Genomic DNA, 17,645 nt, shown 5'->3' on the forward strand with positions numbered 1-17,645 from the left:
ATACGACTATTCCCTTCTTTTAGTCTTAGGTAAAACTGGCATGACTTCTCTTGAGAAGTCAAGCAAAAGGTTAGGGATTTGGACGCTCGATTTCGTACCGATCTGTAGCGAAGACTCAGAAGACCCTTCGGGAACTGACACGAATTGGGTTCGAGCTTCACAATACCCTCCCTAAATGGACGTCACCGCGTACGATACGAAGGCTATGCTGCTTTGTCCTGTGAAGGGCGACGGAGCTGTCTGAAGAAACTCGACACCCAGGATGAGTGTGGACGCCTCTTCATCATTCTCTCGCGTTCCGCAAGAACTTCTCCGTGGCGCAGGTATGAAAGGCAGGCGCTGGTCCAACCGGGACCCGCATTGCACCTCCTTCTACCTTCAGGATATTGCCCACAGTTCCTGGACTTTTTCCTTGGGAAACCGTGGTGGTTGCTCAACACGTGTGTAGTTAACCCGACCCTCGAGGCTGAACAGCATTCGAGTTCCTGGTGTGACCGTAAGAATGGATGAGGAATGAGAGTTGTGACGGCCCTCCTTCCCATCTTTTTTCGTCCTCTACCTTTGGGTAGAGGGCACGGTCGTCACCCTGCTGGGTAAGACGAGATGCAGGTGAAGCTACGCAATAGAGCACCTCTATCCCTTTCAGTAGGTAGGAGCAAATATCCACCACTTCTCCAAACAAGGGGGAGGAAGTGGATGCCATTGAGACAAAACCATCATTTTATGATTGTCTCTTGCAAACAGGACCAAGTTCTGCTTGCTGTTACGAAGAGAAGATACGCTTGCCTCTCTCTTAGTACTTGGCCCAGAGGTCTGACCCATTGATCCTGCGGTGCACACCCCGATCACGGACACAGAGGTTGGAATCCCTCCCTTGTCTACGACCAGGGAGGCACTCCAGGTTTGGACGAACACAGTCTGTTCACCAAAAGACTCAGATTCCTCCCACCAAGAAGTGAGTCTTCCTATTGTTAAAGGACCCCCACTGAGGGTTTGTATTACGTATCGGAACAAAGACAATTTGTCGAAATTGCATTTTCCTAACTATACAAACCTGAGGTCCTTTACATATAGTCCCACCTCATTCCACCCTCACTCTGCAACTTTTTGCATGGCCTAAAGCAAAAGTTGATTCTTCACCTCTCGGGCGAGCGGGCGCGGCGCACGACGGACAAGCAGTTTAACTACCGTTCTCCCCCTGTTCGAAGCTTTACGGACCGTCCCAGCTGCGCTAGTTACCTTCCTATTGTTAAAAGGACCTCAGGTTTGTATAGTTAGGAAAAAATGCAATTTTCGACAAATTGTCATCTTTGGAGAAAATACTTACTTCGACTTCGAAAGGAGAGTGGAGGTTCTCAAGCTCCTGCTCTCACCACTAACAACTCCTGACTGATGACCATCTCCGGTGTCAGGACGTGTTAAAGTACTTTTTCGGAGGGTGGCTTCAAACACGGTGGAAATTGGCTCAGCTAGTCCAGTCAGTTGTTTTCCCCTCATACCCTATGCTCCTTCAGGAGATTTAGGTGGGTCCCCCACGTTGCCAAATGTACTTCTCTCGAGTTTTAAAGGCCTACCCTTTCCAATTTACCCTTGTAATCCGTGGTTTGTCAGGAGTTTAACCTCCTGGCGTTTGTTAAGTCTCCTGGGAGCAGTATACTTCTGGGTGTTCCCTATTGCCTCGACCCTCCTTCAAAAATATTTCCATTCTTCCAGGTCTCCCTTTTTCATATAGGCCTTCCTGGCCAGGTTAGGGCATGATATCCTAGATCAGGTTAGGTTAAGTGAAAGGCAGGTTAGTTTTTGTCTGTGTTAAAACTGATAATGATGGGGTTATTCAGGGGTGGAGCACCTGCCAGGTCAGGTGACAACACCCTAAGTTAGGTTAGGTTAAGGAAGCTTAGACTAGGATGATCCCTAAAGGTATCCATAGAAAAAAGCTTGCCTACTAAGTGCAGTTTTACAAGTTTTTCCATTGTAATTAAAGCATTTGGAAATGTGCTTCTGTCTTGTCTTTACTACTGATGACTACATTAATGTGTTGGGTAGTAGTTTTATAAGCAATTTCCTTATAGCTTACAGAAGTTTACCTTATACTATAACTAATGGTAATTTTTTTTTCAAGGTTGGTAACTACCTTCGACTGTTTCGAGGGTCACTTTACAAGAAATTTCCTGGTATGTACCGCCGATCAATTACAAATGATGAACGAAAGAAGTTAATGGAATTGGGTAAGCATTTTTGTTTTGTTTTGTTAACATCTGAGAAACTTATGCATCATGTAATTATATGTTATGAAAACATAATTTATGAGTCAACTTACTGTTCAGAATAACTTAGCTATAGACTCCGCTCGTCCCTGATAGAAATTCGAATTTCGCGGCACACTCATACAGGTAGGTCAGGTGATCTACCACCCCGCCGGCTGGTGGCGGGAATAGAATCATTCCCGTTTTCTAAGACAGATTTTCTCTATGGCGGCCGTGGACAAACAACATTTGTTGTTGTACATCCTGATTGATTTCGTGTTTGTTCCGACACGGCATACAAACTTCGGTCCTGTTACAATAGGAGGTACTAGCGGCAGGGGATTAGGCCGTAAAGCTTTCGAACAAGGGTTCGTTAGTTAACTTGATTGTCCGACAGGCTGCGCTTGCGCCGCGACTTGGGGGAGGTAAACAAACCACTTTGCTTTCGGCCCTCACAGAGAGTGGACGTGTGTGTCGACGCTCTCTGCCCGCTTCTCGGCGTTTGCTTTCCTGAGTATATGTTGGTTTGTGTATGAAGAATCCATTGTAAAGTACAATCATTCTCTACTTTCTAATTAATTGTGATACTATTGGCAATGATGGAATCTCCTCGCCTCGCTACCCCACGGAGACTATGCCGGGTACCGAAGGGCGTAAATGCGGAAAGTTCCGCTCATTTCCGGAGATTTGACCCCTCATATTTTTGGCGCTCGGTGTCGGTGGGCGCGAATGCCACCCGAGCCGAGCATGTGTAAGTTGTAATAATGGTTCGGAGGCGCAGTGGATTGTATGAGGGCAGGAAGAAGCGAAGGCCTGCAAAGGAGTCGTCGGAAAGCTCTCCGCGACTCCTTTGGTTACGGACACTCGTCTCTTCCTGCCACCCGCTCAGCTTCACGTTTGGCGCCTTCCCCTTCGGGGGGGTTCTAGGTACTTCTCCTCACCTGACTTGTCGAGTTGTGGAGGAGGGCGCTTAGTACCCTGACGTCGGGTTGTACTCTGGGTCCTCTATCCGTTTCGTCTTCGCCAGAGCGGGTAGAGGATTCCTCTAATCACCCGACTTTTTGCTTCCTCAGGTGCGGTATGCCGCGAAGGTACGACCTCGGAACAGGTGTGGGCATCGTTGGGGCTGCGGTGCGTTTGCCGAGTGTCCAGGGGGCTGCTACTACCATCTCGCTGGCTCCGTGGCTGTCACCCATGCGACGGGTTACGACACCACCACGACCCTTACAGACACCTGGCTACGCTTCACCTCCTACTGGTGTACACCCCGCACTGCGGTCTCTGTTAACACTACTACAATCGGTGCAGGGCAGTCGCCGTACCCGGGGGAAGTGTGATGCCGCCACCTGGGTTTGCCCGTGCTGCCGCGGACCGGAATTCGTGTGCCCGAAGAGCTCGTCCTGGACGCCCACCAGACCAAGGATGGCTGTTGCCGCTGGTCCGTCCACTGCGGACCGCCTGCACAGTCCTGCGTACCTGCCCATGCCGACGTCACGGGACGTGACGTTGACCACTGCTGCCGTTCCTGTACCTGCTCCTGGTCCTGCCGTTCTACTGCCGTTTCTGTGATGCGCACCTGCTGACGTTGTTGTTTTCCCCCCTTGTTCCTGGCGCCGCTGCTCCGATGCTGATCTGTTCGCGACAGGTGCGTCCGGGCTGTTGCGTCGGCAACAGCAGCCCCGGCTCCGTCTGGGATGACAGATCTGACGTCGGTCCTGGAGGAGGTTGACGAAGAAGGAAGAAGAAGCGGAGGAAGGTGTCGTCGTCGCTCATCGTCTCTCTTCGTCGTCGTCGTCGTCTTGCCGCCTCTTCCCCCTCTTATTTAAGGCTCCCCGCCGAAAGAAGAAGGTCGCCCTCCCCCCCCCCCCTAAGAAGTCTCCTTCGGGAACTTCTAAGGGCCCGTCTCGCTCTGGTGAGACGGGGGGGTTCTTACGGGTCACCTGCTTCTCGGAGAGCAGGACCTCGTCTCTTCTTCGCAAGGAAGAAGACTACGGGGGACCAGAGGAGTTGCGGTGTTAGCCGGCACTCCTCACCTGCTGTTAGTGGTCGGCACGGCAGCAGGGTCCGTCTCGGCCTCTCGTTCGCGAGAGGTACCGAGTGTACGGTCGCCTAACAACGGCGTTGCAGCCAAGAACCAGACCTCTGAGTCCGCTCAGGTCAGGTTCACGGCACGGAGCGGGAAGACTGGTGACAGCCGCTCACGGAATCTCACCAGACCAGCTCTCGCTCTCGCGGCGAGCAGCTGGTACCCGGAGCCGGACGTGACGTCCCCCCCCCATGACGGCCAAGGGCTGAGGCTGAAAGAGGTCCCCCCGTTTTTTTCGCCGGCACCAGCCACGGGCTGGACCATGGAAACTGACGCACAGGGAGGTACGCACCGGTCTCACCGTTGACAGTGGAGCTCGCCAGGTCGCCTGACCGCACTCTCACAGAGAGCGATCGGGGTACGGCAACCAGCACCAGCTCTCTGACCACACGAGACCGGGGGCCGCTGTTCTCGGTCCAGCCGTTTTCTCCACAGCGAGACGGCTCGAACTAGCGTGCAGCTCGATCGCCACCGCGGTTGGCGATCGCCTGCAGTCTTCAAGCCCACATGGTTCTGGCCAGCGAGCGAGGAGGAGCGTTCAGCGTCTGCCTCTTCCCATACCTTCAACTCCTCGAGGTTACACCGGGAGGGGCGAGGTATGAGGATTGATGTGAGGGTGTGCACCCCTCTGGATCCCACCACGTCGTCGTACGTACCAGCACGGTTCCGGACCAGCCAGGTCATACGCACAAGTGGTTGGAGGAGACCGAGAGGGGTCTGTCGCTGTTCCTCCCCTGAGGGAGGAGGGTCTCGGAGATGCTCCTGTTTGAAGGACGCAGTCATTCCTTGAGATCCAGAGGAACTTTGCCGAGGTATGGCGCTGATTCGTCAGCCACAACGACCTCGAGGAAGGATCGCGCTCCCACCTTTCCGAGCCCACGTCCCGGCTCGAGTCGTTCTGGGGCCCGAAACGAGGGAACCCAGACAGACGGTGGGGTTTGCCGCGTTCTGAGCTTGCGGACTCTCCCCCCCCCTCTCCCCCCCCAGTGGTGGACCAGGTTGAATCGCTTAGCTCGAGACCCCCAAGACGGTTCGCTCAAGTCTGGAGGTTCGAGCAAGCTGGCTTTCCCCTCCTCTGCGGCGACAGCGGCGTTTTTACGTGTCCATACTGAAAGACCCGGATGCCGCACAAACAGGTGAACCCGGAGTTAGCCAGGCTGACTCCGGGTGTGTCTCTGCAGCAGCTCCTGTCGAGAACCTATGGTTCTCGCAGCAAAAAGAGGCACTCGGCCTGGAATCTACCGCCATGGCAGCTTTCCAGGCGTCTCCTGGCTAGATCTGGGTCCTCAACAGTATCTAAGGTCGCAAGCCACACTCCGGGGGAATTTCGCCCGAAGATGACTCGGACTTTAGGAGACTTTGCCAGTCTGGAGGCAAGGAGCCATTCTCCTATCCTTGCCACAGACGGTGAACCTGTGGGCCAACCTGGTTCTCCGACGAAGGGACGCTGTCCTTACTCGGGTTCAGGGCGGGCCGGGGCTGTGAAGCGGCGTTGGGGACTTCGCAACGGACTTTACGGAAAGTTCCACATCTCTCTTCCCAGGAAGAGATGGTGGGACGCTGCGGTGGACAAGACGGCGCACTGACGACAGTGACCGTCTGGTTCATCCAGGCAGTCGCGAAGGCTTCTGGGCAGCCTCGGACTGCGGGCCAAGTCTAAGATCCGGGCTAGCGCTCCTCGGTGGCTAAGCGGTAAAGCTGCGTCGAAGCCCCGGGGAAAGACTCTGTCCTTCTCGACTTCTACCAAGGGAAGCCGTAACCAGCCCTCCGCCCAGCCCTCCTCTCCCGTGGAGGCTCTGGGAAGAAGTCGAAAGGAAAGGGGGGAAACGCTAGGGAGCGTTCCCCTCACCTGCTCCGAAGTGGGGGGGTGCCTGGCCAAGCCATTGGGCAAACTGGCAGCGCTACGGCGCCGAGACTGGATTGTAGGATGTCCTTCGGGAGGGATATCTATTACCCTTCGAATCTCGCCAACCTCACTCCAACCCGGTCCAACAGCAGTCGTACGTTCAGGGTCACGAAGGACGTAGCATTGAGACAGGAGACAAGACAATGCTGAGCAAGAGAGCGTAGAAATCGTCACGGATCAGTCACCGGGCTTTTACAGATCGACTCTTCTTGGTGGGGAAAAGTCCTACGGGAGGCTGGCGCCCGGTGATAGATCTCTCTCCCTGAACCGGTTTGTTCGCCAGACCCGGTTCACGATGGAGCGGCACGCTCAGTGCTCGATCCATCAGGTGAGAAACGATTTCAGCTTTCAGTGGACTTGAAGGATGCGTATTTCCAAATCACCCATTCACAGTCTCCAGAAAGTACCTCCGCGTCATCCTGACGGGACGGTGTAACAGTTCAGGGCACTTTGCTTTCGGTCTACTGCAACCGCCCCACATGTGTTCACGCGAGGTGTTCACTCTGGTTGTTCTGCTTGGGCCCATTCGCACGGATTACGTCCTGATGGAGGTTATCTCGACGAATTTGGTTAGTCCTGGCGAGCTCTCGCTCGCCGTGCTAAGACAGGGATCGACTGCCTCGAGTTCTGTCGCGATCTGGGGGATCGTTTGTGAACTTCGAAAAAGTCCGATCTCGAGCCCAAGCATAGAGATGGAAGTACCTGGTATGCTGATCGGACACGGTAGCAGGGCGAGTGTTCCCCGCAGACTCGCGGATCAGAGATCCGGGGAGGCAGCCAACCATTCCTGTTCTCGGCCAGGAAACAGGTAGCTCAGCGATTGGCAAAGTCGTGATCGGACACATGTCGTCACTCGTGAAGTTAGTCCCTCACGGGCGTCCTTCACCTGGTCTCTTAGTGGAGACTAAAGGAAGATTGGTCACAGGCGACGGACCCCCCAAGCTTTCCGTGTCACTGGACACCGGAGGGGCGGCAGGGGACCTAGCTGGTGGCTGGAAGACAGGAAACCTCTTAAGAGGAGTTGCCTCTGCGCACTCCCCCCCCCGGGACAGGCAGCTGTTCTCAGACGCATTTCGACCGAAGGGATGGGGCGCACACCTGGAGGAGTTGCTGACTTCAGGAGTGTGGGACGAGAACGACAAGCACCTCACATCAATGTACGGAACTCAAGGGCAGCGTTCCTCGCTCTCCAAGAGTTCCCGGACCGCTTGATGGGACACTTCAGTGGTCGTTGAGATGCGACAAACACCACCGTGGTGGCCACGTCACAAAACAGGGGGGCCTAGGTCTCTCCCGTTGTACCAGTTGACTCGGCAGGGCACGAGTGGGCCGAGGCACACTCAATAGAAGCTGTCGGCAGGGCTACATTCCAGGGAAGCGGAATGTAGTAGCAGACACGTCAGCCGTCGGGATCAGGTGATATGGACCGAGAATGGTCTCTACACCAGGACGTGGCGAAAGGCTCTTTGACCGTGGGGCGGACCAGAGTCGTGGATTCTGTTAGCCACCCGGCACAACAGGGAAGGCTTTCCAGGTGTTCTTCTCGGGCCGTGCCGGACCCATGGGCAGCGCAGAGGACGCTCTTAACACCCGGGGGACAACCTCTTCGTCTATGCCTTTCCCCCGTTCAGCTGATTGCAAGGTGATCACGTCGAGCACTGATTCACCTGAAATCTCAGGGATGATCCTGGTGGCCTCCCACTGGCCACAGGCCATTGGTATCCGGACCTGCTGGCTCTTCTCGCAGGAGAACGAGAGAGAGAGATTCCCCCTTGGCACAACCTTCTCGCCCAACCACACGTAGAGCGGTTACCACCGAGCGTCCAGTCCTACGTCTTCACGGCTGGGGTTATCCACCATCTCTTGCGAACGAGAGGGCTTTTCAGAGCGCAGCAAAAGAGATGGATGGAAACGTCCGTTCAGTCTCATGCCGCGTGTACCAGGGGAAGTGGGCCGTCTTCGTGGTTGGTGTGTAGACGGGGTCTCTCTCCTCTCAGAGCCACTCTCAACAGGTAGCGGCATTTCCTAGTTTTCTTCGCCGAGAGAAGCTCCTCTCAGTCCCCCACCAGTCAAAGGATACAAGAGACGCCTTGGCTCGTCTGAAACTGAGGGATGGCATCTCACACTCGTTCGAGATCTCCTTGTCAGAGGAGCTTCGAAAGGTCTGGCCCACCCAGGGAACTCAGGCCCCCATTTTTTTTTTTTTTTTTGGGGTGGGTGGGATGTGGACTCTCGTCCTTAGGGAGTTGACTCAGAAGGACCCTTCGAGCCACTCGAGAGTCGTCAGACAGGGATTGCCCTCAAGTGACCCTCTTCTTGCTGGGCCCTGGCATCGGCGAAGAGATTAGGGGAATTCATGGTCTTTCCTATGATGTTACGGACCTTCCAGGGAGGGGCATCTGGACGCCGATTTCGTCCCGAACTTCGTTGCGAAAGACTCAGAAACCGTCGATCCCTGACGACAGGTAGAGGTCATTGTCACGATTCCCTCCCTAATGGAACTCAAGATAATGATGCGGATGCGATGCTGCTTTGTCCTGTGAGGGGCTACGGCGCTATCTGAAAGAAAACCTCGACACCTCAGCCTGAGTGTCGAGGCCTCTTCGTTAGCACCGGGGAACCAAGAAAGAAGTATCCAAGAACACACTTTCATTCTGGCTGCGTGAGGTCATCAGCGGAGGGAGTATGTTATGAGGCTGATGGTAGTGACGACATTCCGTACGTCCAGCGAGAGCTCACGAAGTCAGAAGTATTGGGCCCTCGTTGGCGTTTCGTACGAACTTCTCCGTGGCGCAGGTCCTGAAGGCAGGGGTTGGTTCTAACCAGACTACCTTTACGTCCTTCTACCTTCGGATATTGCCCACAGGTCCTTGGATACCTTTCCTTTGGGACCCGTGGTGGCTGTCTCAACAAGTTGTGTTGTAGCAAAACCCAGACCCCGCAGGCTGAAACCAGCATCGAGTCCTGGGTGGACCTGGTGGATGGATGTGGAATGAGTGACGTGACTGGCTCCCTCTTCCGGCTTTCCTCCTCCTCTACCTGTGGGGCAGAGGGCCACGGTCGTCACTACGCTGGGATGAGGACAGAGATGCAGGTGAGTATATGACAGACCCCATCCTATCCTTTCACTAGGGGGAGGCAGAATATCCACACTCCCTCCTACAAGGGGGGGAAGTGGATGCCTACAAGAGTCAAACCCATGACTTTATATTTGCTCTGTACAGGAACAAGTTCTTACATTGCTGGTACGAAGAGATACCTTGCTCTTCTCTTTACTACTCGGCAGAGGTCTGACCAGTATCCTGCGGTGCACACTCCGATCAATCGGAACAGAGGCTTGGATCCCTTCCCTCGCTCTTACGACCAGGGAGGCTTCCAAGGTTGGGCGAACACAGTCTGTTCACAAAGGGACTCGATTCCACCCACCAAGAACGTGAGTCTTCTTATTGGTAAAAGGACCGAGGTTGTATGCCGTGTCGGAAACAAATGACAATTTGTCAAATTGCATTTTTCCTAACTATACAACCTGAGGTTCTTTACACATAGCCCACCTCATGGCCCACCCCTCACTCTGCAGTTTTGCTTGGGACCAAAAGCAAAAGTGATTTGTTTTACCTCCAGTCGCGCGCGCGCGGCCTGTCGGACAAGAGTTAATACCGAACCCCTTGTTCGAAAAGACTTACGGGAACCTATCAGCTGCCGCTAGTACCTCCTTATTGTAAAAGGACCTCAGTTTGTATAGTTAGGAAAATGCAATTTTGACAATTGTCAATGTTTGCACGATATTGATTTCTAAGCTGGTTATTTTGGTGACGTGTTGGATCTTTGGTTGGCATACTCTTTCGTGGAACGTTATTTGGACTTGGTTTTTTGGATTTCTCACAATGTCGGATTCTAGCTTCTACTGGTTAGAAGACAGTGTTAAATGAGGATGCATGGTGAGGCTACCCCGAAAGCTCGGAGATCCTCACACACAGTTGAAGGGGTGTAGAATGAATGAATGCCTTATATCTAACACTTGTGAGGATGTGTTGGTTTGAATGAGGAAGAATGGGAAGAAATTAAATTCCTATTAAGGAAAATTGGAGATGGATTAGCGGCTAGGAGGGTTCCTCTAGAAGCGTAAGGAGGTCTCGCTCTAACGAGCCTATTAAATTAACACCTAACCCTAAACCTGTTAATCTTTTCCTCTAGTACTAAGACTGCAAAATCGAGCAATGGGAATTGCAAAGATCTTAAAGCTGCACTACAAAGGATGAACGTAAAATGCTGGACGTTACAAGTTAAGCACAGTGATAGTGATTGAAGGTCTCTAGTGCCAGTGGAGGGTGCGTCTGATCGGTTCATCTCGCTCCCAGGTCTAGACCTCTTCCAAGCTCACAGCCCAGAGGAGAAGGAATGTTCAAAAAGCCTTACGGAGGTTATGGAGAAGCCCCACGATTCAGGCGTCCCCGGCAGGATTCTGTGACGACCCAACTGCCAAGGATGCTATCGAAAAAAGCATCCTGAAAAAGTGTTTTCTCGTCAGATCTACCTAAAGTAAGGGGCTGGAGACTCTGATGGAACTGTCACGCCCGTTAACGAGGAGTTGGAAGGCTCACTTTGAATTCAAGCCCTGAACTTTTCTCGATGGATCTCCATGGAAAGGAAGCAAAAGAAAATTAGTCCGAAACGTAAACGGAGTCTCCTTACCTCTTATAGACCTCCCTCACCTTGAAATCAGGAAAGGAGAAGAGACATGCTGCGGCCGAAGATTCTCCGAAATGTACAGGAGCAGCTTTCGGCTTTAGTAGGAGTTTTTATGAAGGAGACTCCCAGGAAAAGGACTCCTTTCCTTCCCCGATATAAAGAAAACGAAGGGAAGGAAAAGACAATAAGAAGTTTCGGATTCCAACGAGGATGCGAAGAAGAATGAGCCAGATGCGCTAGAAGTTCCTTTACGATCAGAAGAGCCAGATGCGCCAGAAGCGCAGCCTGGCGCAATGCGCTAGAAGCGCCACCCCGGCGCAAGGCGCCAGAAGCACCAGGCCTGGCGCAAGGAAGCACAACGAGCGCCAACCTGGCGAAATGAGCCACAAGTGCATCTAAGATACGGACTTTCTTCCAACAAGACAATTAAGCAGGAGGATTTGTCTAGCTTCGGAAGGAAAACCTTTACCGGAAAGGGAACCTAGTGGTCGCAAGGGCGGGCCGTAGCCCTGTCAGGATATAGGTGGTTCCGGCGAAGGCGATAGTAGAGGACATCCTTCCTCTGACAGGAGAGAAAGGTGTCGCACAGCGGACCGTTCACTCTTGCCAGGGAGAACGGATTAAGGTCGTCTTGCAGGATCAAAACCTATCTCTCGTAGGGACACAAGTTTCGCACAGTGCGGTCGTCGTTCTTGCGAGAGTGGGGCAGATACGGCAAGAAGACCCGTCTCCTATGGAAAATAAGGAATCCTCTTCGGAAATGGAGTTGGATTGAAGAAGTATTTCGGAATCTGAAACCACTCGGCTCCAGGCTTCGTAGATTACAAGAACACTGGCAGCCCTCTTACTTCAAGAGTTTGGGGACTCTTAAGCCCGACTGCCTCATTCTCCAAAGTTCTGATTTACAAGTACTAAACGGTCCCGAAGCAATCATTTTCATTAAAATGATGCCAACCATTTCCTGAATTAAGGCTCTCAATTCGTAGGAAATTGGTTTTAAAATCAAGGAGAAGCGGGGAAGGACAGTCTTTGCCTGCCACCTCCTTCTAAGGACTTCAGGAAAGAAGGGAATTGGACGAAGCGGCGAATCACTGGGTCTAGCTCGTCCCTACCACTGCCGAAAGGCAGATTTTTCGAACCTGGTGGATTCGTCCAAGGAGGACAAGCTTGTCACAGCAACGATCACATGGGGGATTCTGAGTTGGAACACTCCTCAAGGGATTGGGTAAGGCTTAGAAGTTTTTGAACTTCTAGACATGGTCCCTTGGGGTGTTGGCCAAAAAGGACTCAAGAGAAGGAATCTCTTTAGTCCAGAGGTCCTCTATAGTGTACTGTCCTGCAGGACAAAGCGGTTCAAGATGGATCAGGAGAGGTGGCCTCGCTGTTTGGAACTGGGAAGTCTGAAGAAAGAGAGTCTTATTAGAGCTCCTTTCTGACGAAAAGCAGTTACTCCCTTCAGAGGTCATCTTCTTTATGCTCCTCTGTCGACCAATTGTTTCCTGAACAACTAGTAAGAACATTTCTCATTCTTTGACAGAAAAGGCCACACAGATCTCTGGCCCAATCTGCAAAGAAATCAAGAATTCGCGTGCCTAATAAGAGAGAGGAACGTACTCCTCAAAACAGCCCTTTCGAGGGAGCTCCTCGACCCAGACCCTCCTTTAAGAAGAGAGGAGTACAGATAGAGTAGGTAGGTCTTCATTCAGACTATCAAGGAAAAGCAAAAATGAGACACCAGTCCTTTCAAGTACCGGTAGGGAGCCAGACTTCGGGAAATTTTCCGAAGAATGGACTCGGAGACAGCAGAAAGATGGTCCCTTTCAGTGGTAACAAAGGGATATATGATCCCTTCGAGACAGGCCTCCCTGACAACGAACCGCAGGGAAGGGAACTGTCAGCCAATTACAGGGACCCTGCCAAGAAAGAAAAGCATTATTGCAACTGGTTAGAACAGAGTTGCAAAAGGAGGGACATCGCAGCGGTTCAGGATCCGCATTCCGAGGATTCTACAACCGTCTTTTTCTGGTTCCGAAATCCTAGGGAGGGTGGAGACCGGTCCTCGCGATGTCGAGCGATTGAAAAACCGATTTGTAGAGAGAACACAAAGTTCTTATGGAAACATCAAAAATCGGTTCTCTTGCGGCTCTTCGTCCAGGAGATTGGTGCGTCTCCTTAGATCTAAAGAGCTTACTTTCATGTCCCCTGAATCCATCATCGAAGAAATATCTCCGGTTCATGATTGCAGGAAAAGTATTCCAATTCAGAGCCCTAGCTTCGGCCTGTCTACGGCCCCTCAGGGTTCACGAAGCTAATGATGAACGTTGCGAGATGCTACATCTAGAAGGAAGAAATATATCCCTTTCATTGGACGTGGCTAATAAGAGCAAAATGGAACGTCAGGGCTTGAAAGACTGGAGGGAAGACTTTGAATTGACAAAATCTCTGGGAATAACTCGTGAACCTCGAGGAAAAATCACAATTGATCCCAGACAGAACATAGTCTATCTGGGGATACGATGGTATTTCTCGGGTTTTTGGGCGTTTCATCTCAAGGAGAGAATTGCTCGAGGCTTAGAAAAGATCTCGAACTTTTGGGAAAGAACGGAAACCTCGGGGAGGGAATGCTCAGTCTGCTGGGCACCGTTCATCGTTAGAGCAGTTCATTTCCCTAGGGAGATTAAATCTCAGACCTCTGACAAATTTTATCTCAAACAAATGTGAGTCAAAAGACAGGGACTTGTCAGACGTTTTCCCATTCAACAGGGGATAAAAATCCGACCTGAAGTGGTGGTACACCCCATTAGCAAGGAACGAAGGGGTGTCCCTCTTGATTCGGAACCCTCACCAAGTGTTGTTTTCCGATGCCTCGGAAAACAGGTTGGGGAGCAACACTGGGTCCAAAGGAAGTGTCAGTTACCTGGACCAAACAACAGACTACTCTGCACATCAATGCGAAGGAACTCTTGGCTATTCATCTAGCCTGGAATACTTCGAAGCAGAAGTCAGAGGAGTGGTAGTTCAAGTCAATTCCGACAATACCACAGCTCTGGCTTACATCCGGAATCAAGGGGGCACTCACTCTTTCTCACTGAACAAAATAGCGAGAGATCTATTAACTTGGACAGAGGAACGGGGCATATTTCTGCGGACAAGGTTTGTTCAAGGAGTAAAAAACCTAAGGGCAGAACAGGTTGAGCAGAGAGAATCAGGTTACTCCCGACAGAGTGGATGCTCCACTCAGAAGTCTGCAGACAAATATGGTCCCTCTGGGGAAGACCCCAGATCGACTGTTTGCCACGTTCCTCTCCAGGAAGATAGACAACTTCTGCTCGCTAGAAGAAGATCCCAGAGCCACGGTGATCGATGCTTTCCTCATGGATTGGTCAGGCATAGACGCCTACGCCTTTCCCCCATTCAAATTGCTGGGGGAAGTACTAAGAAAATTTGTGGCATCAGAGGGAACGAAACTAACTGATTGCTCCCTTTTGGCCTTCCAGAATCTGGTTCACAGAGGTACTGGAATGGGCGGTGGACTTCCCCAGATCTCTACCAAACAGGACAGATCTGCTCAGACAACCCCACTTCGAGAGGTTCCACAAAAACATCCAAAGTCTCCCTGACTGCCTTTCGACTACGAAAGACTGGTCAGAGCGAAGAGGTTTTCTTTTCCAAAGAAAGTGGCAACTGCAATGCTAGAGCCCGCAGAGCCTCTACCTTGCGGGTCTACCAATCGAAGTGGGAAGTTTTCGTAGATGGTGTAGGTCGAAGAAGCTGTCCTCTTCCAATACCTCTGTAACCGAAATCGCGGATTTTCTCCTCTTCTTAAGAGAAGAATCCAAATTGGCCGTATCCACTATCAAGGGATATAGGAGCATGCTCTCAGCTGTTTTTAGAAACAGAGGGCTGAATCTCGAGAATAATAAGGATCTTCATGATCTCATCAGGTCTTTCGAGACTACGAAATTGAGATCGTCTATTCCCCCGAGTTGGAACCTGGACGTAGTCCTAAAATTCTTGATTTCGGACAGGTTCGAACCTCTAGATAAATCTCATTCAGAGATCTTACTAGCAAATGCATATTCCTGTTGGCTCTCGCAACTGCTAAGAGGATCAGTGAATTGCATGCTTTGGACTCTCGGGTGGTTTTTTATAAAAGACTCGGCTGTTTTTCTTTCCAGGATCTTTTCCTAGCAAAGAATGAAAACCCTTCTAAACCTTGGCCTAGAAGTTTCGAAGTCAAGGGACTCTCTTCTCTGGTAGGTAGAGAGTTGGTATCGGTCCCTTTGCCCAGTCAGGACCTTAAAAGTCTATTTAAAAAAGAAAACACAGCTTCAGGGATGTCGACAAAAGTCTTTGGTGTTCGGTGAGGAAACCCCAAAAGACCTATGTCAAAGAACGCACTGGCGTTCTTTGTCAGAAAATGTAATTACCAAAGCTCACAGGAATTGCCAAGAGAACTCTTTAAAGCTGCTGAGAGTAAAAGCTCACGAAGTCCGGGCTGTAGCAACTTCCCTTTCTTTTACGAAGAATATGTCCATGAGAAACATTTTAGCAGCAACTTATTACGGAGGTGCAATTCAGTATTTGCATCCCACTATTTAAAGGATGTTAGAGTAAACATACGATAAATGTTTTTCTCTAGGACCTTATGTATCAGCGGATACTATGCTGGGAAATGGAGCAGACGCTGATCCTTAATTTTGTTTTCTATATTTTTAATAATTACTTTTAATTTTGTTCATGAAACTTACCTGTCAGATATATATATAGCGTATTTTTCTGAAGTCCGACAGAAATTCAAAAACTTCCGGCACACACAGTGGTCGGCCAGGGGGTGTTAGTACCCATTCCCGCCGCTGGGAGGCGGGTATCAGGAACCATTCCCATTTTCTGTCGCCGGTGCTGGAAACACCTGTTTTCAGTACCTCCGTCTTAGGATTTTGGAAACTTCATGCGCTAATATCCTAATTGTCTTTTGATTTATTGACTTGGATTTGTGGCTAGGCAAACGCTATCTTACATTGTTTTGAATATGATTCATTTTGTATATCTGAATCTAGTTAGGCTAGTTTCAGAGGGTGTTGTCTGCTAAGATAGGGTGTGGCTACCGAAAGCTTCGGTAGTTCCGCACTCGATATGCACGAGGGCTATGTGTTCTTGCTTCTTTGTTGAGATTTGTCATGTAAGGAGTGTGAGACTTTGTCTAATTCCGTAAGGAAGACGTATGATTCGTATGTACGCAATTAATCAGTAAACAAAGTCAGGGTAGGCTAACCTACCTGTAGACTTTATTTTGCCTAACCCTGTAGTATGGCCTACGGGCTATAAATATGTCTCGTGAGGTAATGCCCTTTACGTTATAGATTCCATCTGTATCTTGGAATCTAAGGTGCTCGCTCTCCTATCATTGTGGTGAAGAGTGCTACTTCTGTAGTTGTTACTCCTAACCCTGTAATGTTGCCTTCGGGCCCTAAACAGTTTCTGTAGAGGGTATTGACCTTTCTCTGATACTCTATCGATTCGTAACTTAGAATCGAAAGTGCTGGCTTTGGAGAGCAAAAGTGAAGTGGCTAAGTGCAGTGACAGTGCCCCTTGTGTAGTGGAGGGTGCGTCAGATCGGCCTTATTTCGCCTCTAGGCCGGGACCTCTGCTTGACTCCCAGGAACAGGGAGAGAGCATGTCGAAAGCCGAAGGAGGGTTACGAGGAACTCCCACCGATCTGACGTGCCTTCGGCAGACCTGAAGTTACTCCCAGGCTGCCAAAGTGCGTGCACCGAATCCTGAAGGATTGCTTCTCGTCTCCGAAGCGTCCTCCCTGCGCAGGGTTTGGAGCTTTCGGAAGGACTCGCGCCCTCTAAATAGAAGCTTTATAGAAGAGGACGTTTCACGTCCTCTCTCTCTCTCTCGTCATGCGTTGCAGTGAGAAGTAAGAAGGCGAACGTCGCCTGAACTCGTGTACGTCTTTCCACCGAGAAAGGGGGAGGGAAAGCAAGTCATATTAGCAGGACGCTTTTGAGCGCGGACGTCCTAGCTTTGTTGCTGTGAGAATAAGAAGGCGTTCCCTCGCCCCGCGTATTCTCACACGATCAACCCTTCACCTGAGACTGCTTCATGCAGTCGGTTTTCTCTCCGAGATGTCTAATGCTCTTCCCTGAAGGCAGTTTCGCTTGCATTGACGCCTGTCAGGAGCGTGACGCTTTTCTGCACGTTTTTTTTTTTGACGCTCGGCTTAGACGGGACGTTCGGATGGACGCCAGGCGCGCGCGGGTGCACGCCAAGCGCGCACCAGTAGACGCCGAGGCCGAGCGCACGCCAGTGGATACCGAGCGCGAGCGGCGCGCGCCAGTGGACGCCGAGAGTGCTCGCTGCTAGCCAGTGGACGCCGAGCGTGCTCGCTGCTAGCCAGTGGACGCCGAGCGTGCTCGCTGCTAGCCAGTGGACGCCGAGCGCGCGCGCCAGCGCACGCCAGGTGTGTCGCCTGGCTGAACGTTTCTTTGTTGAAGTCTTCAAGCTGATTTGGGCCTAAAGATTTTTTTTACCTAGCTTCGGTGATCCCTTCTACATCGCCTGCGAAGAATGTGAAGTAAGCAGTGCTTCGGAGGAAGCTTAAAGTGAAAAGGCAACTTCGTTTTCGAAACCCAGCAAGACCACGGGTTTCGTGAATTATAGAGGTCTCTGTCAGTAATATTGCTTTTCGTAAAGTCCAGGATTGATGGAG

At 51.3% G+C, this 17,645-nt stretch overlaps 1 protein-coding gene across 1 annotated transcript in view; it reads left to right on the forward strand.

Annotated features, from left to right (window-relative positions):
• The window catches only part of LOC135210217 (SWI/SNF-related matrix-associated actin-dependent regulator of chromatin subfamily B member 1-like), a 99,939-nt gene that overhangs the window by 16,350 nt on the left and 65,944 nt on the right, over window positions 1–17,645 (forward strand). Inside the window, exon 2 of the mRNA XM_064243053.1 lies at window positions 2,123–2,228. Within this exon, the coding sequence (XP_064099123.1) occupies window positions 2,123–2,228 (106 nt within the window). The remainder of the gene's footprint in view (window positions 1–2,122; window positions 2,229–17,645) is intronic.

Source organism: Macrobrachium nipponense, chromosome 39 (genome assembly GCF_015104395.2).
Source record: "Macrobrachium nipponense isolate FS-2020 chromosome 39, ASM1510439v2, whole genome shotgun sequence".
NCBI classification, from domain to species: Eukaryota; Metazoa; Arthropoda; class Malacostraca; order Decapoda; family Palaemonidae; genus Macrobrachium; species Macrobrachium nipponense.